We start from the raw sequence: 16,940 nt of genomic DNA, 5'->3' as shown, positions 1-16,940 counted from the left end.
TTCAGTCTTCTTTCCACTGTTGCTTCAGGTTATATGATTTTGTTCTTTTGGACGTCTCCTGAAGCTCCAAGTGGTGCTTCTTTATAGAAGAAAAACGACTCGCAAAGAAGTCTAAAGTTCTAGACGGCCTGCCTGAGTAAGTCTCTTTCCCAGTCTTTCCTGAAAACATGAGAGAGCAGATTCCCCCCGAAGTCCAGGAGTAGCAGCAGGTACATGCAGGTACGTGCAGGTACGTGCAGGTACGTGCAGGTACGTGCAGATACATGCTGGCACATGCAGGTACATGCTGGTACATGCAGGTACACGCAGGTACACGTAGGTACACGCAGGTACACGCAGGTACACGCAGGTACATGCTGGTACACGCAGGTACATGCTGGTACATGCAGCTACATGCAGGTACATGCAGGTACATGCAGCTACATGCAGGTACATGCAGGTACATGCTGGTACATGCAGCTACATGCAGGTTCATGCTGGTACATGCTGGTACATGCAGGTACATGCTGGTACATGCAGGTACATGCAGGTACATGCAGGTACATGCAGGTACATGCAGGTACATGCAGGTACATGCAGCTACATGCAGGTACATGCAGGTACATGCAGCTACATGCAGGTACATGCAGGTACATGCTGGTACATGCAGGTACATGCAGCTACATGCAGGTACATGCAGGTACATGCTGGTACATGCTGGTACATGCAGGTACATGCAGCTACATGCAGGTACATGCAGGTACATGCTGGTACATGCAGGTACATGCAGCTACATGCAGGTACATGCAGGTACATGCTGGTACATGCAGGTACATGCTGGTACATGCAGGTACATGCTGGTACATGCAGGTACATGCTGGTACATGCAGGTACATGCTGGTACATGCAGCTACATGCAGGTACATGCAGGTACATGCTGGTACATGCAGGTACATGCAGCTACATGCAGGTACATGCAGGTACATGCTGGTACATGCAGGTACATGCTGGTACATGCAGGTACATGCTGGTACATGCAGCTACATGCAGGTACATGCAGCTACATGCAGGTACATGCTGGTACATGCAGGTACATGCTGGTACATGCAGGTACATGCAGGTATATGCAGGTACACGCAGGTACACGCAGGTACACGCAGGTACACGCAGGTACATGCAGGTACATGCTGGTACATGCTGGTACATGCAGGTACATGCTGGTACATGCAGGTACATGCAGGTATATGCAGGTACACGCAGGTACACGCAGGTACACGCAGGTACACGCAGGTACACGCAGGTACATGCTGGTACATGCTGGTACATGCAGCTACATGCAGGTACACGCAGGTACACGCAGGTACACGCAGGTACACGCAGGTACACGCTGGTACACGCTGGTACACGCAGGTACACGCAGGTACATGCAGGTACATGCAGGTACACGCTGGTACACACAGGTACACGCAGGTACACGCAGGTACACGCAGGTACACGCAGGTACACGCAGGTACACGCAGGTACACGCAGGTACACGCAGGTACATGCTGGTACATGCTGGTACATGCAGGTACATGCAGGTACATGCAGGTACATGCAGGTACATGCTGGTACATGCAGGTACATGCAGGTACATGCAGGTACATGCTGGTACATGCAGGTACATGCAGGTACATGCTGGTACATGCTGGTACATGCAGGTACATGCAGGTACATGCAGGTACATGCAGGTACACGCAGGTAAATGCAGGTACATGCAGGTACACGCAGGTACCAGACAGGGAAGCTGGAAGTCTATCAAAGGCAGGAAACAATTAACAATGTTGTCATATATCATTTTCAAGCACTTTACTGAATTTGATTTAATGTGGAAAAAATATTCCACCCGTTTGAGAGCATGAAGGAATGCTCATGTTAGATTGTTTATGCGCTAAAATGTTTTCAAATCTTTTTGAGTCAGTTTTGGCCTGTAGTGTCAAACCTCTTCCAGTAGGAGGTGCTGCGGTTCTGAGTGAAGGGTTTAGCCTGATCACATGCCATGAGTGATGTGTCACATGACTAACATTTATAACACCACTGAAGAGTTTGATTGATTGATTGATTGATTGATTGATTTATTAGACAATATTTAAAAAAAACACACAAATAACTGCATTGCAGTCTCACATACATTAATGATAAAAATTGTCGAGGATTAAAACATAATAATGCCCTCATCACCTGTTCCACCCTCTCACCCTCTCACCCCATCACCCTCTCACCACCCCTCCCCCCCCCTCATCACCTGTTCCACCCTCTCACCTTCTCACCCCATCACCCTCTCATCTCACCCCTCCCCCCCAGTCTCCGTCCCACAAGGGCCGGCGGCAGCAGCAGGAGCTGATCACGGAGCTCCGGAGAAAACAGGGAAAAGACAGTCGTCACGTCTACGAAGGGAAGGACGGAGCCCTGGAGGACATCATCACAGGTACCGTCGCCACGGCAACAGATACACCTAACCCTAACCTGGGCCTGAGCTGATTGGCTCTTAAAGCAACACCCGGGTCTGAGCTGGGCTCTGATTGGCTCTCGTCTGAGCTGGGCTCTGATTGGCTCTCGTAGCCGGGCCTGAGCTGGGCTCTGATTGGCTCTCGTCTGAGCTGGGCTCTGATTGGCTCTCATATTCTCTCACCTGCAGCTCTGAAGACGGTTCCGTTCACGGCTCGATCGGCCAAACGCAGCTCTCGCTTCTTCTGCGACCCGGCCCACCCCGAGGAGCACTACTGAACCCGGGTCCGGTTCTGAAACCCGGGTCCAGTTCTGATGGGACCCGGGTCCAGTTCTGATAGGACCCGGCCCACCCCGAGGAGCACTACTGAAACCCGGGTCCGGTTCTGATGGGACCCGGGTCCAGTTCTGATGGGACCAAACAGCACTTTGGACATTTCTGATCAATCAATGTGAACAGATGACGACACGTTTTGTAGCATGTTTATTGATCCCAGACCAGGAACCCAGACCCAGTGGACTCTGATCAGGTGATCCAGGTACCAGGTACCACCGGACCGCTGATAGTACTTAAGGTACCAGGTACCACCGGACCACCGATATACTCCATGTACCAGGTACCGTCTGTCCTCCAGGTTTAACCAGCCCAGATGTTAACCCAAACTCTGAATTTCAATTTCTGAATGTTTGTTCCTGGTTCCTGTTGGAAACATTTGGACTCCCAGGATTCTACAGCAGCTGGATGTTTGGAGGTGGATCTTCTGGTCCTGAGAGCAGCGAGGGCTCCACCTCCACCGGTGCTGATGTTAGACAATTATCATAAAAACAAAACCGGTGGAGGTGGAAGCAGCAACGGGATGAGCAGAGGGGGAGGGGGGCGCAGGCAGGTGGAAGCAGCAATGGAATGACAGGGGGTGGGGGGGTCTGGGACCGCAGGCCAGCATGCAGCTCCCGAAGCTCCGGTCTGCAAACATGCACAAAAGAGAAAAAAGGGGGGCCAGCACAAGAAACTACAGGAGCGATGGACAAAAACGATAGCTATGAGAAACTGAGAAATGGAAATGGAGAAGAGAGGAAAGGAAGAGGAGAGGGGCTGATAGCAGAACACCCGCCCTCCAAATCTACATTTAGATACTCTAGGAACTACGAGTAAACCTGCACTCCGAGAACGGAGAGCTCTGCCAGGAACATAAGGCACTGTCATGTCTTGCCAATATTGCGGAGCTAAGCCGTTTTGGGCTTTATATGCAAGTAATCAAATTTTAAATTGGATTCTGAATTTTACAGGTAGCCAATGGAGCGACGCTAACACTGGAGAGACGTGGTCTCTCCTGCTAATTCCTGTCAGCACTCGTGCTGCTGCATTCTGGATCAGCTGGAGCCTATTCAGCAAATTACTTGAACATCCTGCTAACAACACATTACAGTAATCCAGTCTAGAAGATACAAACGCATGAACTAGTTTTTCTGCATCACTCTGCGAGAGGATTTTCCTAATCTTTGCAATATTACGGAGATGGAAAAACGCTATTTTACAAACCTGATTGACATATGGTTTAAACGACAAATCCTGATGGAAAACAACACCAAGGTTTCTCACAGTTGCACTGGAAGCCATCGCAACACCATCTAATGCCTTCCTAAGATGCTCTGGACCAAGAATGATAACCTCTGTTTTATCTGAATTTAAAAGCAAGACATTTCTGGACATCCAGTCCTTGATGTCCCTAAGACATGCCTGAAGTTTAACTAACGGTTCTGTCTCATCCGGCTTCATAGACAAATAGAGAGATCAGCAGGTCTTGGGTCCATGTTTTCAGGTCCTGGTTCTACATCAGCAGGTCCTGGTCCTGGTTCTGGTTCAGGTCCTGGTCCTGGTCCTGGTTCTGGGTTCCTCAGGTCTGGGTTTTGTACAGGGTTGTACTTCTTTCACTACAAGGTATTTTCCTGTGTTCTGCTGTATCTATGAGCTTTATGGAGGATCCAGAGTCCGGCGGTCGGATTTTATCTTAAAAACTGTTTTACATGTTCATTTAAAGACACTTCTAAAGTCCATTTACAAAGTCTGCGGGTTTCTGACTCCAGCTCCGGTTCGGTTTCTGACTCCAGTTCCGGTTTGGTTTCTGACTCCAGCTCTGGTTCGGTTTCTCACTCCAGCTCCGGTTCGGTTTCTGACACCAGTTCCGGTTCGGTTTCTGACTCCAGTACCGGTTCGGTTTCTGACTCCAGCTCCGGTTTCTGGCAGGAAGAAAGAGGCTCCCAGTTTGGCCTTTGACTCCACTGTCACTTTTAAGAACTGAGAAAACGAGGTGATCAGTCGGAGGTCGGCTGGTGACTCTGGTTCACACCTGGACACACCTGAGGGGGCAGGAGTCTGGTCTCAGCAGCCCTGGACCTCCAGACCTCCAGACATCTCACCCACCACCCACCAGCCCTGAACCCCAAAGTCCCAGTTCCTACCAACAAACTGAACCAACGTCCCAGTTCCTACCAACAAACTGAACCCCAACATCCCGGAGCCCTGACACCCTAAACACATTTCCTTTAGTTGAACCATGAAGAAGTGGAGAGCACAATGTTTTCTACGTGTACAGATGTTTTCTAGAGCGTGTAGCCATGTTCGTACCGTCTGTGTTTGTTGGTTGTTGCTGGTGATTCTGCACCTGCTGTGGAAATAAAGCGCACCTTCTCAAAGTGGGGCCCCTGTCTTATTTATTGAAGGACTACCTTACCCATAATCCTCAGCAGTCATTACCCCTGTTAGTCTACTTGCCAGCAATGTGAACCCGGAAATGTTGAGTACCCCAAAGTTTTATGTTAGAAATGTACCGTATAGGTCCCCAGCATTTAGAAACTGCTGGATGCTAACTTACATATGTTAGGCAATTAGCATAATTAGCATGATTAGCATAATTAGCATCAATTAGCATACTCACATATATGGACAATATTTCAACAATTGCTTGGCCAGTTTGAGCCTCCATTGGCTGTAAACTGTCACTAATGGAGTTGTGTAGACCTCAATGACAAGTTGTTGATGACCAGAGGTGTCAAAAGTATTCACCTTCATTACTCAGGTAGAAGTATAGATACTAGAGTTTAAAATACTCCTGTAGAAGTTGAAGTATCAACTCAAGTTTTTTACTCAAGTAAAAGTATAAAAGTACTGGTTTCAAAACTACCTAAAGTATAAAAGTAATGTAAGGGGGAAAAAGTCATTAAGGACAAAAGCCATTGAAAATGAATGAATCTCAGTATAATGCAAATATATTAAAGAAGCATATATGTGTACTATTGAGCATTAACTTGTTTCAGAGAGCAGCAGATATGATGACTAGTTGCCTATAAGTATTGTAATGGTGCAAAAAGTCAAACTTCAGAGGCATGTTATCATTTATCCTAACCTTTATTGGAATGTACATCCAAGTTTAGTTGCAGGAATCTGAGGGAACGGATGTAAGAACAAAACTGGACAAGAACATGAATGAATGAATGAAAATATATTTATTTCGGTCAGGTCATTCATAATGTAGTCACCACTGAAAGCATTAGTTCACATAAAAAAAACAAACGAGACCTAACCGAAAAGGAATAGGCTGAAGCTATTGCTTATTTACGCCTACCCTTCTCACATGATCAACTTATTCAGATCAAACATACAAAACATAATATAAAAAAATAAATCATATTGTTTACACAACATCTGAACATCTGAAACAACCACAACCAAATTCACTCTATCCGGATGGAGCAATTTAACTGGATAGTTTTTATTTAAAGGCCGAAATGAAATAGAGTAACGAGGCTGTTTTTAAAATATAAGGAGTAAAAAGTACAGATAATTGCGTGAAAATGTAAGGAGTAAAAGTAAAAAGTCGTCTGAAAAATAATTACTCCAGTGAAGTAAAGATAACCAAAATTTCTACTTAAGTAAGGTAACGAAGTATTTGTACTTCGTTACTTGACACTTCTGGTGATGACCATTGATTAGAATCAGGTGTGTTGATGCAAGATAACACCTAAACCATGCAGGACCCTTCTGATCCCTCTACCCCTCCTCCCCTCTCATCCTACCTGATCCCTCGAGGACCGGACTTGAAGAGCCCTGTGATAGACTATTTAAAACCTCATATCAAAGTACTCTTCAGTAGCTCAACTGGATGCAAAGAGGCTTTCCACTGCAGAGCTTGTGTTCAAACCTTATCCCGGGACCACTTTTAAAGCGATTTCCTTCTACTGAGGACTAAAAACTCACTAGGAAGCCTTAGCGGCATGTGACTCTATGGCACAAGATGTTATGGAGGTGCATGGTCTAAAGAAGACTTAAGGTTCAATTCCTTCTACAGTTCTTCATCCTGTTGTCTTTAAAAAGCACCAAACCTGTCAATTGTAAAGTTCAACATTCAAAATGAAAAGTTAAATGCGCTATGAGACATGACTGAAGAGGTTATTTGGTGGTTTGGAGGGATTGCAATTGAACCAAACCAAAATTTCTACTTAACTAAGGTAACAAAGTATTGGTACTTCGTTACTTGACACCTATGGTTGTGCACCATGAAAGAGTGCCGCACGTTGTTAAACAGACTGTGAGTTCAATTCCCGCCAGAGTTCTTCATCCAGTTGTCTTTAAGTAGAACTAAATCCACTTTTAGAGTTCAACACTCAAAATGAAAAGATAAATGCACTATGAGAGATGGCTTCCCCCAAGGATACTGGTGGTGTGGAGGGTTTGCTCAGGGCTCTAAGGTGCCAATGAAAGGGTGGTGCATGCTGGTTCAAACCCTCACAATCTGGTGAGGTAGAGGCATCAGACCTTATACCTGGACCACTTTTAAAATGACGTCCTTCTACTGACGATTGAAAACTGGCCAGGAAGCCTGGGAAAGATGCAATAATGTGGCGCCTCATGGTGAAGAGCTGAACATTGCTAAAGAGACTGTGAGTTCAATTCCTGCCAGAGATCTTCAGCCCGTTGACTTTAAGTAGCACAAATCTACTTTTAGAGTGCAAAACACAACCTGAAAAGATAAATGCCCTATATGAGAGATGTCTTCTGTCTGAGTGTAGTTGGTGGTGTGGAGTGTTTGCTCACGCCTTTAAGGCACCAATGAAAAGGTGGTGCATGCTGGTTCAAACCGTCCTCAGTATCTGGAGCCATCAGACCTTATAATTGGACCACTTTTTAAATGATGTCCTTCAACCGAGGACTGAAAACTGGCCAGGAAGCCTGCAAAGGAGGCAAGTATGTTGTGCACCATGGAAGAGTGCCGCACGTTGTTAAACAGACTGTGAGTTCAATTCCTGCCAGACTTCTTCATCCAGTTGTCTTTAAGTAGAACTAAATCCACTTTTAGAGTTCAACACTCAAAATGAAAAGATAAATGCACTATGAAAGATGTTTTCCCCCAAGGATACTGGTGGTGTGGAGGGTTTGCTCAGGGCTTTAAGGTGCCAATGAAAGGTTGTTGCATGCTGGTTCAAACCCTCCCCATCCTCAGTATCTGGAGTGGTAGATGGATCAGACCTTATACCTGGACCACTTTTAAAATGACGTCCTACTGACGATTGAAAACTGGCCTGGACGCCTGGGAACCAGGCAAGAATGTGGCGCCTCATGGTAAAGAGTTGCCTATTGTTAAAGAGACTGAGAGTTCAATTCCCGCCAGAGGTCTTCAGCCCGTTGACTTTAAGTAGCACAAATCAAGTTTTAGAGTTCAACACACAAAATGAAAAGATAAATGCACTATGAGAGATGGCTTCCCCCAAGGATACTGGTGGTGTGGAGTGTTTGCTCAGGGCTCTAAGGTGCCAATGAAAGGGTGGTGCATGCTGGTTCAAACCCTCACAATCTGGTGAGGTAGAGGCATCAGACCTTATACCTGGACCACTTTTAAAATGACGTCCTTCTACTGACGATTGAAAACTGGGAAAGATGCAATAATGTGGGGCCTCATGGTGAAGAGCTGAACATTGCTAAAGAGACTGTGAGTTCAATTCCTGCCAGAGATCTTCAGCCCGTTGACTTTAAGTAGCACAAATCTACTTTTAGAGCGCAACACACAAACTGAAAAGTTAAATGCGCTATATGAGAGATGTCTTCTGTCTGAGTGTAGTTGGTGGTGTGGAGTGTTTGCTCACGCCTTTAAGGCACCAATGAAAAGGTGGTGCATGCTGGTTCAAACCCTCCTCAGTATCTGGAGCCATCAGACCTTATAATTGGACCACTTTTTAAATGATGTCCTTCAATTCAATTTTATTTATATAGCGTCTAATACAACAGAGTTGTCTCTAGACGCTTTACAGAGACCCATACCCAGAACATGACCCCCGAGCAGTTATTACATAAACAATGGCAGGTAAAAACTCCCCTAGTGGGAGAAAAACCTTAAGCCAGACAGTGGCAAGGAAAAACTCCCCTTTAGGAGGGAAGAAACCTTGAGCAGGACCAGGCTCATCAGGGGGGACCCTCCTGCCGAGGGCCAGACTGGTGGGTCAGGGACGGCAACAGCACAGCAGGCAGGTGGAAGCAGCAACGGGATGACCGGGGGTGGGGACCGCAGGCCAGCACACAGCTCCCGAAGCTCCGGCCCAATCAGCAAGTCCCAGGTTGGGGTGCAGGGTCGGGGAAAGACTTGTGCTCCGTAATGCAAGCTACAAGCCACCCACGACCACCTGCAGGTTCCGGTGTCCGGCAAAGGATGCTGCAACATGGACAAAAGAGAGAAAAGGGAGGAGAAGGGGGGGGCCAGCACAAGAAACCACAGGAGCGACTCTGACACACTAAAGTTTACACTACCTAGAGATTTACCAACACCAGCTAGAGGTTTACTAAGCACTAACTATAGGCTTTACTAAACAGAAATGTTTTAAGTTTAGTTTTAAAGGTGGAGGTGGTGTCAGCCCCCTTAACCCAGATTGGAAGTTGGTTCCATAGTAGTGGCGCCTGATAGCAGAACGCCCGCCCTCCAAATCTACATTTAGATACTCTAGGAACTACAAGTAAACCGAGGACTGAAAACTGGCCAGGAAGCCTGCAAAGGAGGCAAGTATGTTGTGCACCATGGAAGAGTGCTGCACGTTGTTAAACAGACTGTGAGTTCAATTCCTGCCAGACTGCTTCATCCAGTTGTCTTTAAGTAGAACTAAATCCACTTTTAGAGTTCAACACTCAAAATGAAAAGATAAATGCACTATGAAAGATGTTTTCCCCCAAGGATACTGGTGGTGTGGAGGGTTTGCTCAGGGCTTTAGGGTGCCAATGAAAGGTTGTTGCATGCTGGTTCAAACCCTCCCCATCCTCAGTATCTGTAGTGGTAGAGGGATCAGACCTTATACCTGGACCACTTTTAAAATGACGTCCTACTGACGATTGAAAACTGGCCTGGACGCCTGGGAACCAGGCAAGAATGTGGCGCCTCATGGTAAAGAGTTGCCTATTGTTAAAGAGACTGAGAGTTCAATTCCCGCCAGAGGTCTTCAGCCCGTTGACTTTAAGTAGCACAAATCAAGTTTTAGAGTTCAACACACAAAATGAAAAGATAAATGCACTAAGAGAGATGTCATCCCCCAAGGATACTGGTGGTGTGGAGGGTTTGCTCAGGGCTTTAAGGTGCCTATGAAAGGGTGGTGCATGCTGGTTCAAACCCCCCCCCCCATCCTCAGTATCTGGAGGAATCAGACCTTATAATTGGACCACTTTTTAAATGATGTCCTTCAACCGAGGACTGAAAACTGGCCAGGAAGCCTGCAAAGGAGGCAAGTGTGTTGTGCAGCATGGAAGAGTGCCGCACGTTGTTAAACAGACTGTGAGTTCAATTCCTGCCGGACTTCTTCATCCAGTTGTCTTTAAGTAGATCAAAATCCACTTTTAGAGTTCAACACTCAAAATGAAAAGATAAATGCACTAAGAGAGATGTATTCCCCCAAGGATACTGGTGGTGTGGAGGGTTTGCTCAGGGCTTTAAGGTGCCAATGAAAGGGTGGAGCATGCTGGTTCAAACCCGCAGTATCTGGAGAGGTAGAGGCATCAGACCTGATACCTGGACCACTTTTAAAATGACGTCCTTCTACTGACGATTGAAAACTGGCCAGGAAGCCTGGCAAAGAGGCAATAATGTGGTGCCTCATGGTAAAGAGCTGTACATTGTTAAAGAGACTGAGAGTTCAATTCCCGCCAGAGGTCTTCAGCCCGTTGACTTTAAGTAGCACAAATCCACTTTTAGAGTTCAACACTCAAAATAAAAAGATAAATGCACTAAGAGAGATGTCTTCCCCCAAGGATACTGGTGGTGTGGAGGGTTTGCTCAGGGATCTAAGGCGCCAATGAAATGGTGGTGCATGCTGGTTCAAACCCTCCCCATCCTCAGTATCTGGAGGGGTAGAGGCATCAGACCTTATACCTGGACCACTTTTAAAATGACGTCCTTCTACTGACCATTGAAAACTGGCCAGGAAGCCTGGGAACGAGGCAAGAATGTGGCGCCTCATGGTAAAGAGCTGTACATTGTTAAAGAGACTGAGAGTTCAATTCCTGCCAGAGGTCTTCAGCCCGTTGACTTTAAGTAGAACTAAATCCACTTTTAGAGTTCAACACTCAAAATGAAAAGATAAATGCACTAAGAGAGATGTATTCCCCCAAGGATACTGGTGGTGTGGAGGGTTTGCTCAGGGCTTTAAGGTGCCAATGAAAGGGTGGTGCATGCTGGTTCAAACCCTCCTCAGTATCTGGAGGGATCAGGGAGGATGAGGAGGTTAGGAGGGGTCAGGTAGGATGAGGAGGTTAGGGGGGTAAGGTAGGATGAGGAGGGGTCGGGTAGGATGAGGAGATTAAGGGGGTCAGGTAGGAGGAGGAGGTTAGGGGGGTAAGGTAGGATGAGGAGGGGTCGGGTAGGATGAGGAGTTTAGGGGGGGTCAGGTAGGAGGAGGAGGGCTAGGGGGATGAGGAGGTTAGGGGGGGTCAGGTAGGAGGAGAGGGCAGGAGGATTAGAGGAGAAAGGCAAGGGGGTTCAGGGTGTAAGAGGTGTCAGGGGAAGGTTGAGGTAGGAGCCCCCAGGGGATCCGGTAGGAGGTAAGTAAGATGAGAGGTTAGGAGCGCCTGGGGGATGAGATGGTTAGGGGGGGTCAGGTAGGAGGAGAGGGCGTGGGAGTAAGAGGACAGCTGAAGGGCCAGGGCTTGGTGGCGTCAGGAAGGTTGAGAAGGGGCTGTGGGGTTAGGAAGGGGAAGGAAGAGGTGCAAGAAGAGAGGCAGGAGTGCTTGGAGGATCAGGTAAACTTTGACTTTTACAAGTCAAAGTTTTGAAAAGGGTAATTACCTCCTACCTGATCCCCTGGGCTCTGCTACCTCAACCTTCCTGACCCCCCCAAGCTGTCTTTCCTCATGTCCCCAGCCCACCTCTTGCCTTTCGCCTCTAGTCCTCCTGCCCTCCTCATCTTCATCCTACCTGACCCCTCCTCATCCTACCTGACCACTCCTCATCCTCATCCTACCTGACCCCCTAGCCCTCATCATCCTACCTGACCCCCCTAGCACTCCTCATCCTACCTGACCCCCCTAGCACTCCTCATCCTACCTGACCCCTCCTCATCCTACCTGACCCCTCCTCATCCTCATCCTACCTGACCCCCCTAGCACTCCTCATCCTACCTGACCCCTCCTCATCCTACCTGACCCCTCCTCATCCTACCTGACCCCTCCTCATCCTACCTGACCCCTCCTCATCCTACCTGACCCCTCCTCATCTTACCTGACCCCTCCTCATCTTACCTGACCCCTCCTCATCCTACCTGACCCCTCCTCATCTTACCTGACCCCTCCTCATCTTACCTGACCCCTCCTCATCTTACCTGACCCCTCCTCATCTTACCTGACCCCTCCTCATCTTACCTGACCCCTCCTCATCTTACCTGACCCCTCCTCATCTTACCTGACCCCTCCTCATCCTACCTGACCCCTCCTCATCTTACCTGACCCCTCCTCATCTTACCTGACCCCTCCTCATCTTACCTGACCCCTCCTCATCTTACCTGACCCCTCCTCATCTTACCTGACCCCTCCTCATCTTACCTGACCCCTCCTCATCCTACCTGACCCCTCCTCATCCTACCTGACCCCTCCTCATCTTACCTGACCCCTCCTCATCTTACCTGACCCCTCCTCATCCTACCTGACCCCCTAGCCCTCATCCTCATCCTACCTGACCCCCTAGCCCTCATCCTCATCCTACCTGACCCCCTAGCTGTCCTCATCCTACCTGACCACACCAAGCCCTCCTCATCCTACCTGACCCCTCCTCATCCTCATCCTCATCCTACCTGACCCCCTAACCCTCCTCATCCTACCTGACCCCTCCTCATCCTACCTGACCCCCTAGCCCTCCTCATCCTACCTGACCCCTCCTCATCCTACCTGACCCCCTAGCCCTCCTCATCCTACCTGATCCCTCCTCATCCTACCTCATCCCCCTAGCACTCCTAACCTCTCATCCCCTCCAGATACTGAGGATGGGGAGGGTTTGAACCAGCATGGACCACCTTTTCATTGGCACCTTAAAGCCCTGAGCAAACCCTCCACACCACCAGTATCCTTGGGTGAAGACATCTCTCTTAGTGCATTTATCTTTTCATTTTGAGTGTTGAACTCTAAAAGTGGATTTAGTTCTACTTAAAGTCAACGGGCTGAAGACCTCTGGCGGGAATTGAACTCACAGTCTCTTTAACAATGTACAGCTCTTTACCACTAGGCGCCACATTCTTGCCTATTTCCCAGGCTTCCTGGCGGTTTTCAATGGTCAGTAGAAGCACGTCATTTTAAAAATGGTCCAGGTATAAGGTCTGATGCCTCTACCTCATCAGATTGTGAGGATGGGGAGGGTTTGAACCAGCATGCACCACCCTTTCATTGGCGCCTTATAGCCCTGAGCAAACCCTCCACACCACCAGTATCCTTGGGGGAAGACATCTCTCTTAGTGCATTTATCTTTTCATTTTGAGTGTGGAACTCTAAAAGTGGAATTTGTGCTACTTAAAGTCAACGAGCTGAAGACCTCTGGCGGGAATTGAACTCACAGTCTCTTTACCAATGTACAGCTCTTTACCAGGAGGCGCCACATTATTGCCTCTTTCCCAGGCTTCCTGGCCAGTTTTCAATCGTCAGTAGAAGGACGTCATTTTAAAAGTGGTCCAGGTATAAGGTCTGATGCCTCTACCTCTCCAGATACTGCGGGTTTGAACCAGCATGCACCACCCTTTCATTGGCACCTTATAGCCCTGAGCAAACCCTCCACACCACCAGTATCCTTGGGGGAAGACATCTCTCTTAGTGCATTTATCTTTTCATTTTGAGTGTTGAACTCTATAAGTAGATTTAGTTCTACTTAAAGACAACTGGATGAAGACCTCCAACGGGAATTGAACTCACAGTCTCTTTAACAACGTGCGGCACTCTTCCATGGTGCACAACATACTTGACTCCTTTGCAGGCTTCCTGGCCAGTTTTCAGTCCTCGGTTGAAGGACATCATTTAAAAAGTGGTCCAATTATATGGTCTGATTCCTCCAGATACTGAGGAGGGTTTGAACCAGCATGCACCACCTTTTCATTGGCGCCTTAAAGCCCTGAGCAAACACTCCACACCACCAGTATCCTTGGGGGAAGACATCTCTCTTAGTGCATTTATCTTTTCATTTTGAGTGTTGAACTCTAAAAGTGGATTTTGTGCTACTTAAAGTCAACGGGCTGAAGAACTCTGGCGGGAATTGAACTCTCAGTCTCTTTAACAATGTACAGCTCTTTACCATGAGGCTCCACATTATTGCCTCTTTCCCAGGCTTCCTGGCCAGTTTTCAATCGTCAGTAGAAGGATGTCATTTTAAAAGTGGTCCAGGTATAAGGTCTGATCCCTCTACCTCTCCAGATACTGAGGATGGGTAGGGTTTGAACCAGCATGCACCACCCTTTCATTGGCACCTTAAAGCCCTGAGCAAACCCTCCACACCACCAGTATCCTTGGGGGAAGACATCTCTCATAGGGCATTTATCTTTTCATTTTGAGTGTTGAACTCTAAAAGTGGATTTAGTTTTACTTAAAGACAACTGGATGAAGAAGTCCGGCGGGAATTGAACTCTCAGTCTGTTTAACAACGTGTGGCACTCTTCCATGGTGCACAACATACTTGCCTCCTTTGCGTGCTTCCTGGCCAGTTTTCAGTCCTGGGTTGAAGGACATCATTTAAAAAATGGTCCAATTATAAGGTCTGATTCCTCCAGATACTGAGGAGGGTTTGAAACAGCATTCAACACCTTTTCATTGGCGCCTTAAAGGCGGGAGCAAACCCTCCACACCACCAACTACACTCAGACAGAAGACATCTCTCATATAGCGCATTTAACTTTTCAGTTTGTGTGTTGAACTCTAAAAGTAGATTTGTGCTACTTAAAGTCAACGAGCTGAAGAACTCTGGCGGGAATTGAACTCTCAGTCTCTTTAACAATGTACAGCTCTTTACCATGATGCGCCACATTCTTGCCTCTTTCCCAGGCTTCCTGGCCAGTTTTCAATCGTCAGTAGAAGGACGTCATTTTTTTTTTTTACTTTTTATTTTTTTTTAGTTTTATAATACAGAATTTTATGTGCTGAAAAAAACATGACATAAATCGAACAGCACAGAACATACAGGTCACTGAAGGGGGTGTATTATGATGTATCAAAAAAACAAAACCAAAAAACAGATATTGCTCTCGGTAATAAAGGGTTACTATAGTTCCTGGGTGTGAGAGGAGAGGTTAGCCAGCCCTGGGTGCGAGTCCCTCCAGTGTACAGTAAGTCCATCCAATATGCAGAGTAAAAAACAGTCAGGGGAACAAAGTTGATAAAACAATCGTGGGTAATAATATCAACAAGGAAATTTCCAATGCCGATGTGATTTCCAATCAGTCCAAGATATTAAGTAACAATAAACATCCATCATAGTATACAAATTAAACAAATTAATCACTGGGGTAGTTGCTCTATAACAGTCTCTCACTCATATACTTTAGCCATTTCCCCCAATATTTCTGGGGCTTATCACCACACAGTCGTAGGGAGAAGGTCAGCAATTCCATTTCACGTATTTCTTCCACAGTGTTATCCACTCTCTCACTGTCGGCGGCTCCCTCTTAAACCACTTCCTTGTTAGTGACTTTTTGCCGGCTATAAGCAATATTTTCAAAAGGTATACATCCTGGGGATTGATTTCAGTTGGTAGATTACACAGATAAACAGATTTCAAGCTATACTCAATTCCAAAGCCAAGAATTGATTTTATCTCTCTAGCTACATCCAGCCAGTAAGGTTGGATCACTGGGCAACACCAACAGATATGACAGTGGTCAGCCATTGAATTATTGCATTGTCTCCAACAGTATCCAGATCCAGTTCTGCCACCTTGTAGATAATTATGTCCTTCTCGGGGTTATGAAATACCTGATTATGTTCTTCCATGCAAATTCCCTCCACTGCCCTGAACTGGTAGTGGAGGAGTTAATTCGACATATATTCAACCATTCACCTTCTGACAGTGTTATTTTTGCTTCCTTCTTCCACATACATTTAACATAGAATGTAGACTTTGCTTTGGAGGATTGCAGGCATGAATATATTCTAGAAACCACTTTCTTAATGATTTTACCCTTGTAGGCTTCAGTAATCGTGCTAATAAGGTCCGTGTCAGAATCACCTGATGTTTTGACATTTTTATCAAAATGATGCTTATATATAAATATCTATAAAAGTCCTGCTTGTCTAAATCATATTTTTCCTGCATTTGTCGAAAACTTTCCAGACCTGTATCAGATGAGATTACACAATACGAAGTGATGCCTTTTCGGGTCATTTCTTTAAATCTCAGATCAATTTGTGCTGGTTTAAAATCCCTGTCATGTTCGACCCACCTTAGTAGCCTTGATTTCCTCTCCAAGTGGGAATTACTGACCTCTTTGAACCAGATGTTAAGGAGAACTTTTGTAAGGTCACTTAAATAGCTTGAGTACTTGTTTTTGAGGCTTTTATCACCTAGTAAAGATTGAAGAGGGATATCAAGTCGGCTCAGCTCTAGTTCCTTCCATTTTGCATCGCAGTTCTCATCACACCAGTAGATGGCGTATTGCAGTTGTGCTGCCTTGTAATAGCTCTCCAAGCATGGGAGTGACAACCCTCCTTCATCTTTTGGCAGGTGCAAAGTTTTATAGCAGACCCTTGGTTTCTTATTCTGCCATATAAACCTAGATATTATCCGATTCCATTCATTAAACTGTTTAGTTGGAACCTCCACAGGTAAGGATTGGAAAAGGAACAAGAGTTTAGGTAGAATAATCATGCAGGGGTACTCAACATTTCCGGGTTCACATTAGGGCTCTATAGGCTGGCAAATAGACTATGTGGTTTAAATTTGTCTTTATTTCCATCTTTTACACACATATTGCTGAGTCACATGGTC

General features: G+C 46.5%; 1 protein-coding gene across 1 annotated transcript in view; it reads left to right on the top strand.

Moving 5' to 3' along the window:
- Nucleotides 1-3,911, top strand: part of fmnl2b (formin-like 2b) — a 31,809-nt gene extending 27,898 nt beyond the window's left edge. Inside the window, exons 27-28 of the mRNA XM_061716216.1 lie at nucleotides 2,323-2,446; nucleotides 2,657-3,911. Coding sequence (XP_061572200.1) covers nucleotides 2,323-2,446; nucleotides 2,657-2,745 — 213 coding nt within the window. The 3' untranslated portion in view covers nucleotides 2,746-3,911. The remainder of the gene's footprint in view (nucleotides 1-2,322; nucleotides 2,447-2,656) is intronic.
- Nucleotides 3,912-16,940: the final 13,029 nt, after the last annotated feature.

The sequence above is a fragment of the Cololabis saira genome, chromosome 24 (genome assembly GCF_033807715.1).
Source record: "Cololabis saira isolate AMF1-May2022 chromosome 24, fColSai1.1, whole genome shotgun sequence".
In the NCBI taxonomy this organism is placed as follows: Eukaryota; Metazoa; Chordata; class Actinopteri; order Beloniformes; family Belonidae; genus Cololabis; species Cololabis saira.
Note: the sequence above shows the minus strand (reverse complement) of the source record. Positions and strands in the feature narration are given on the sequence as shown.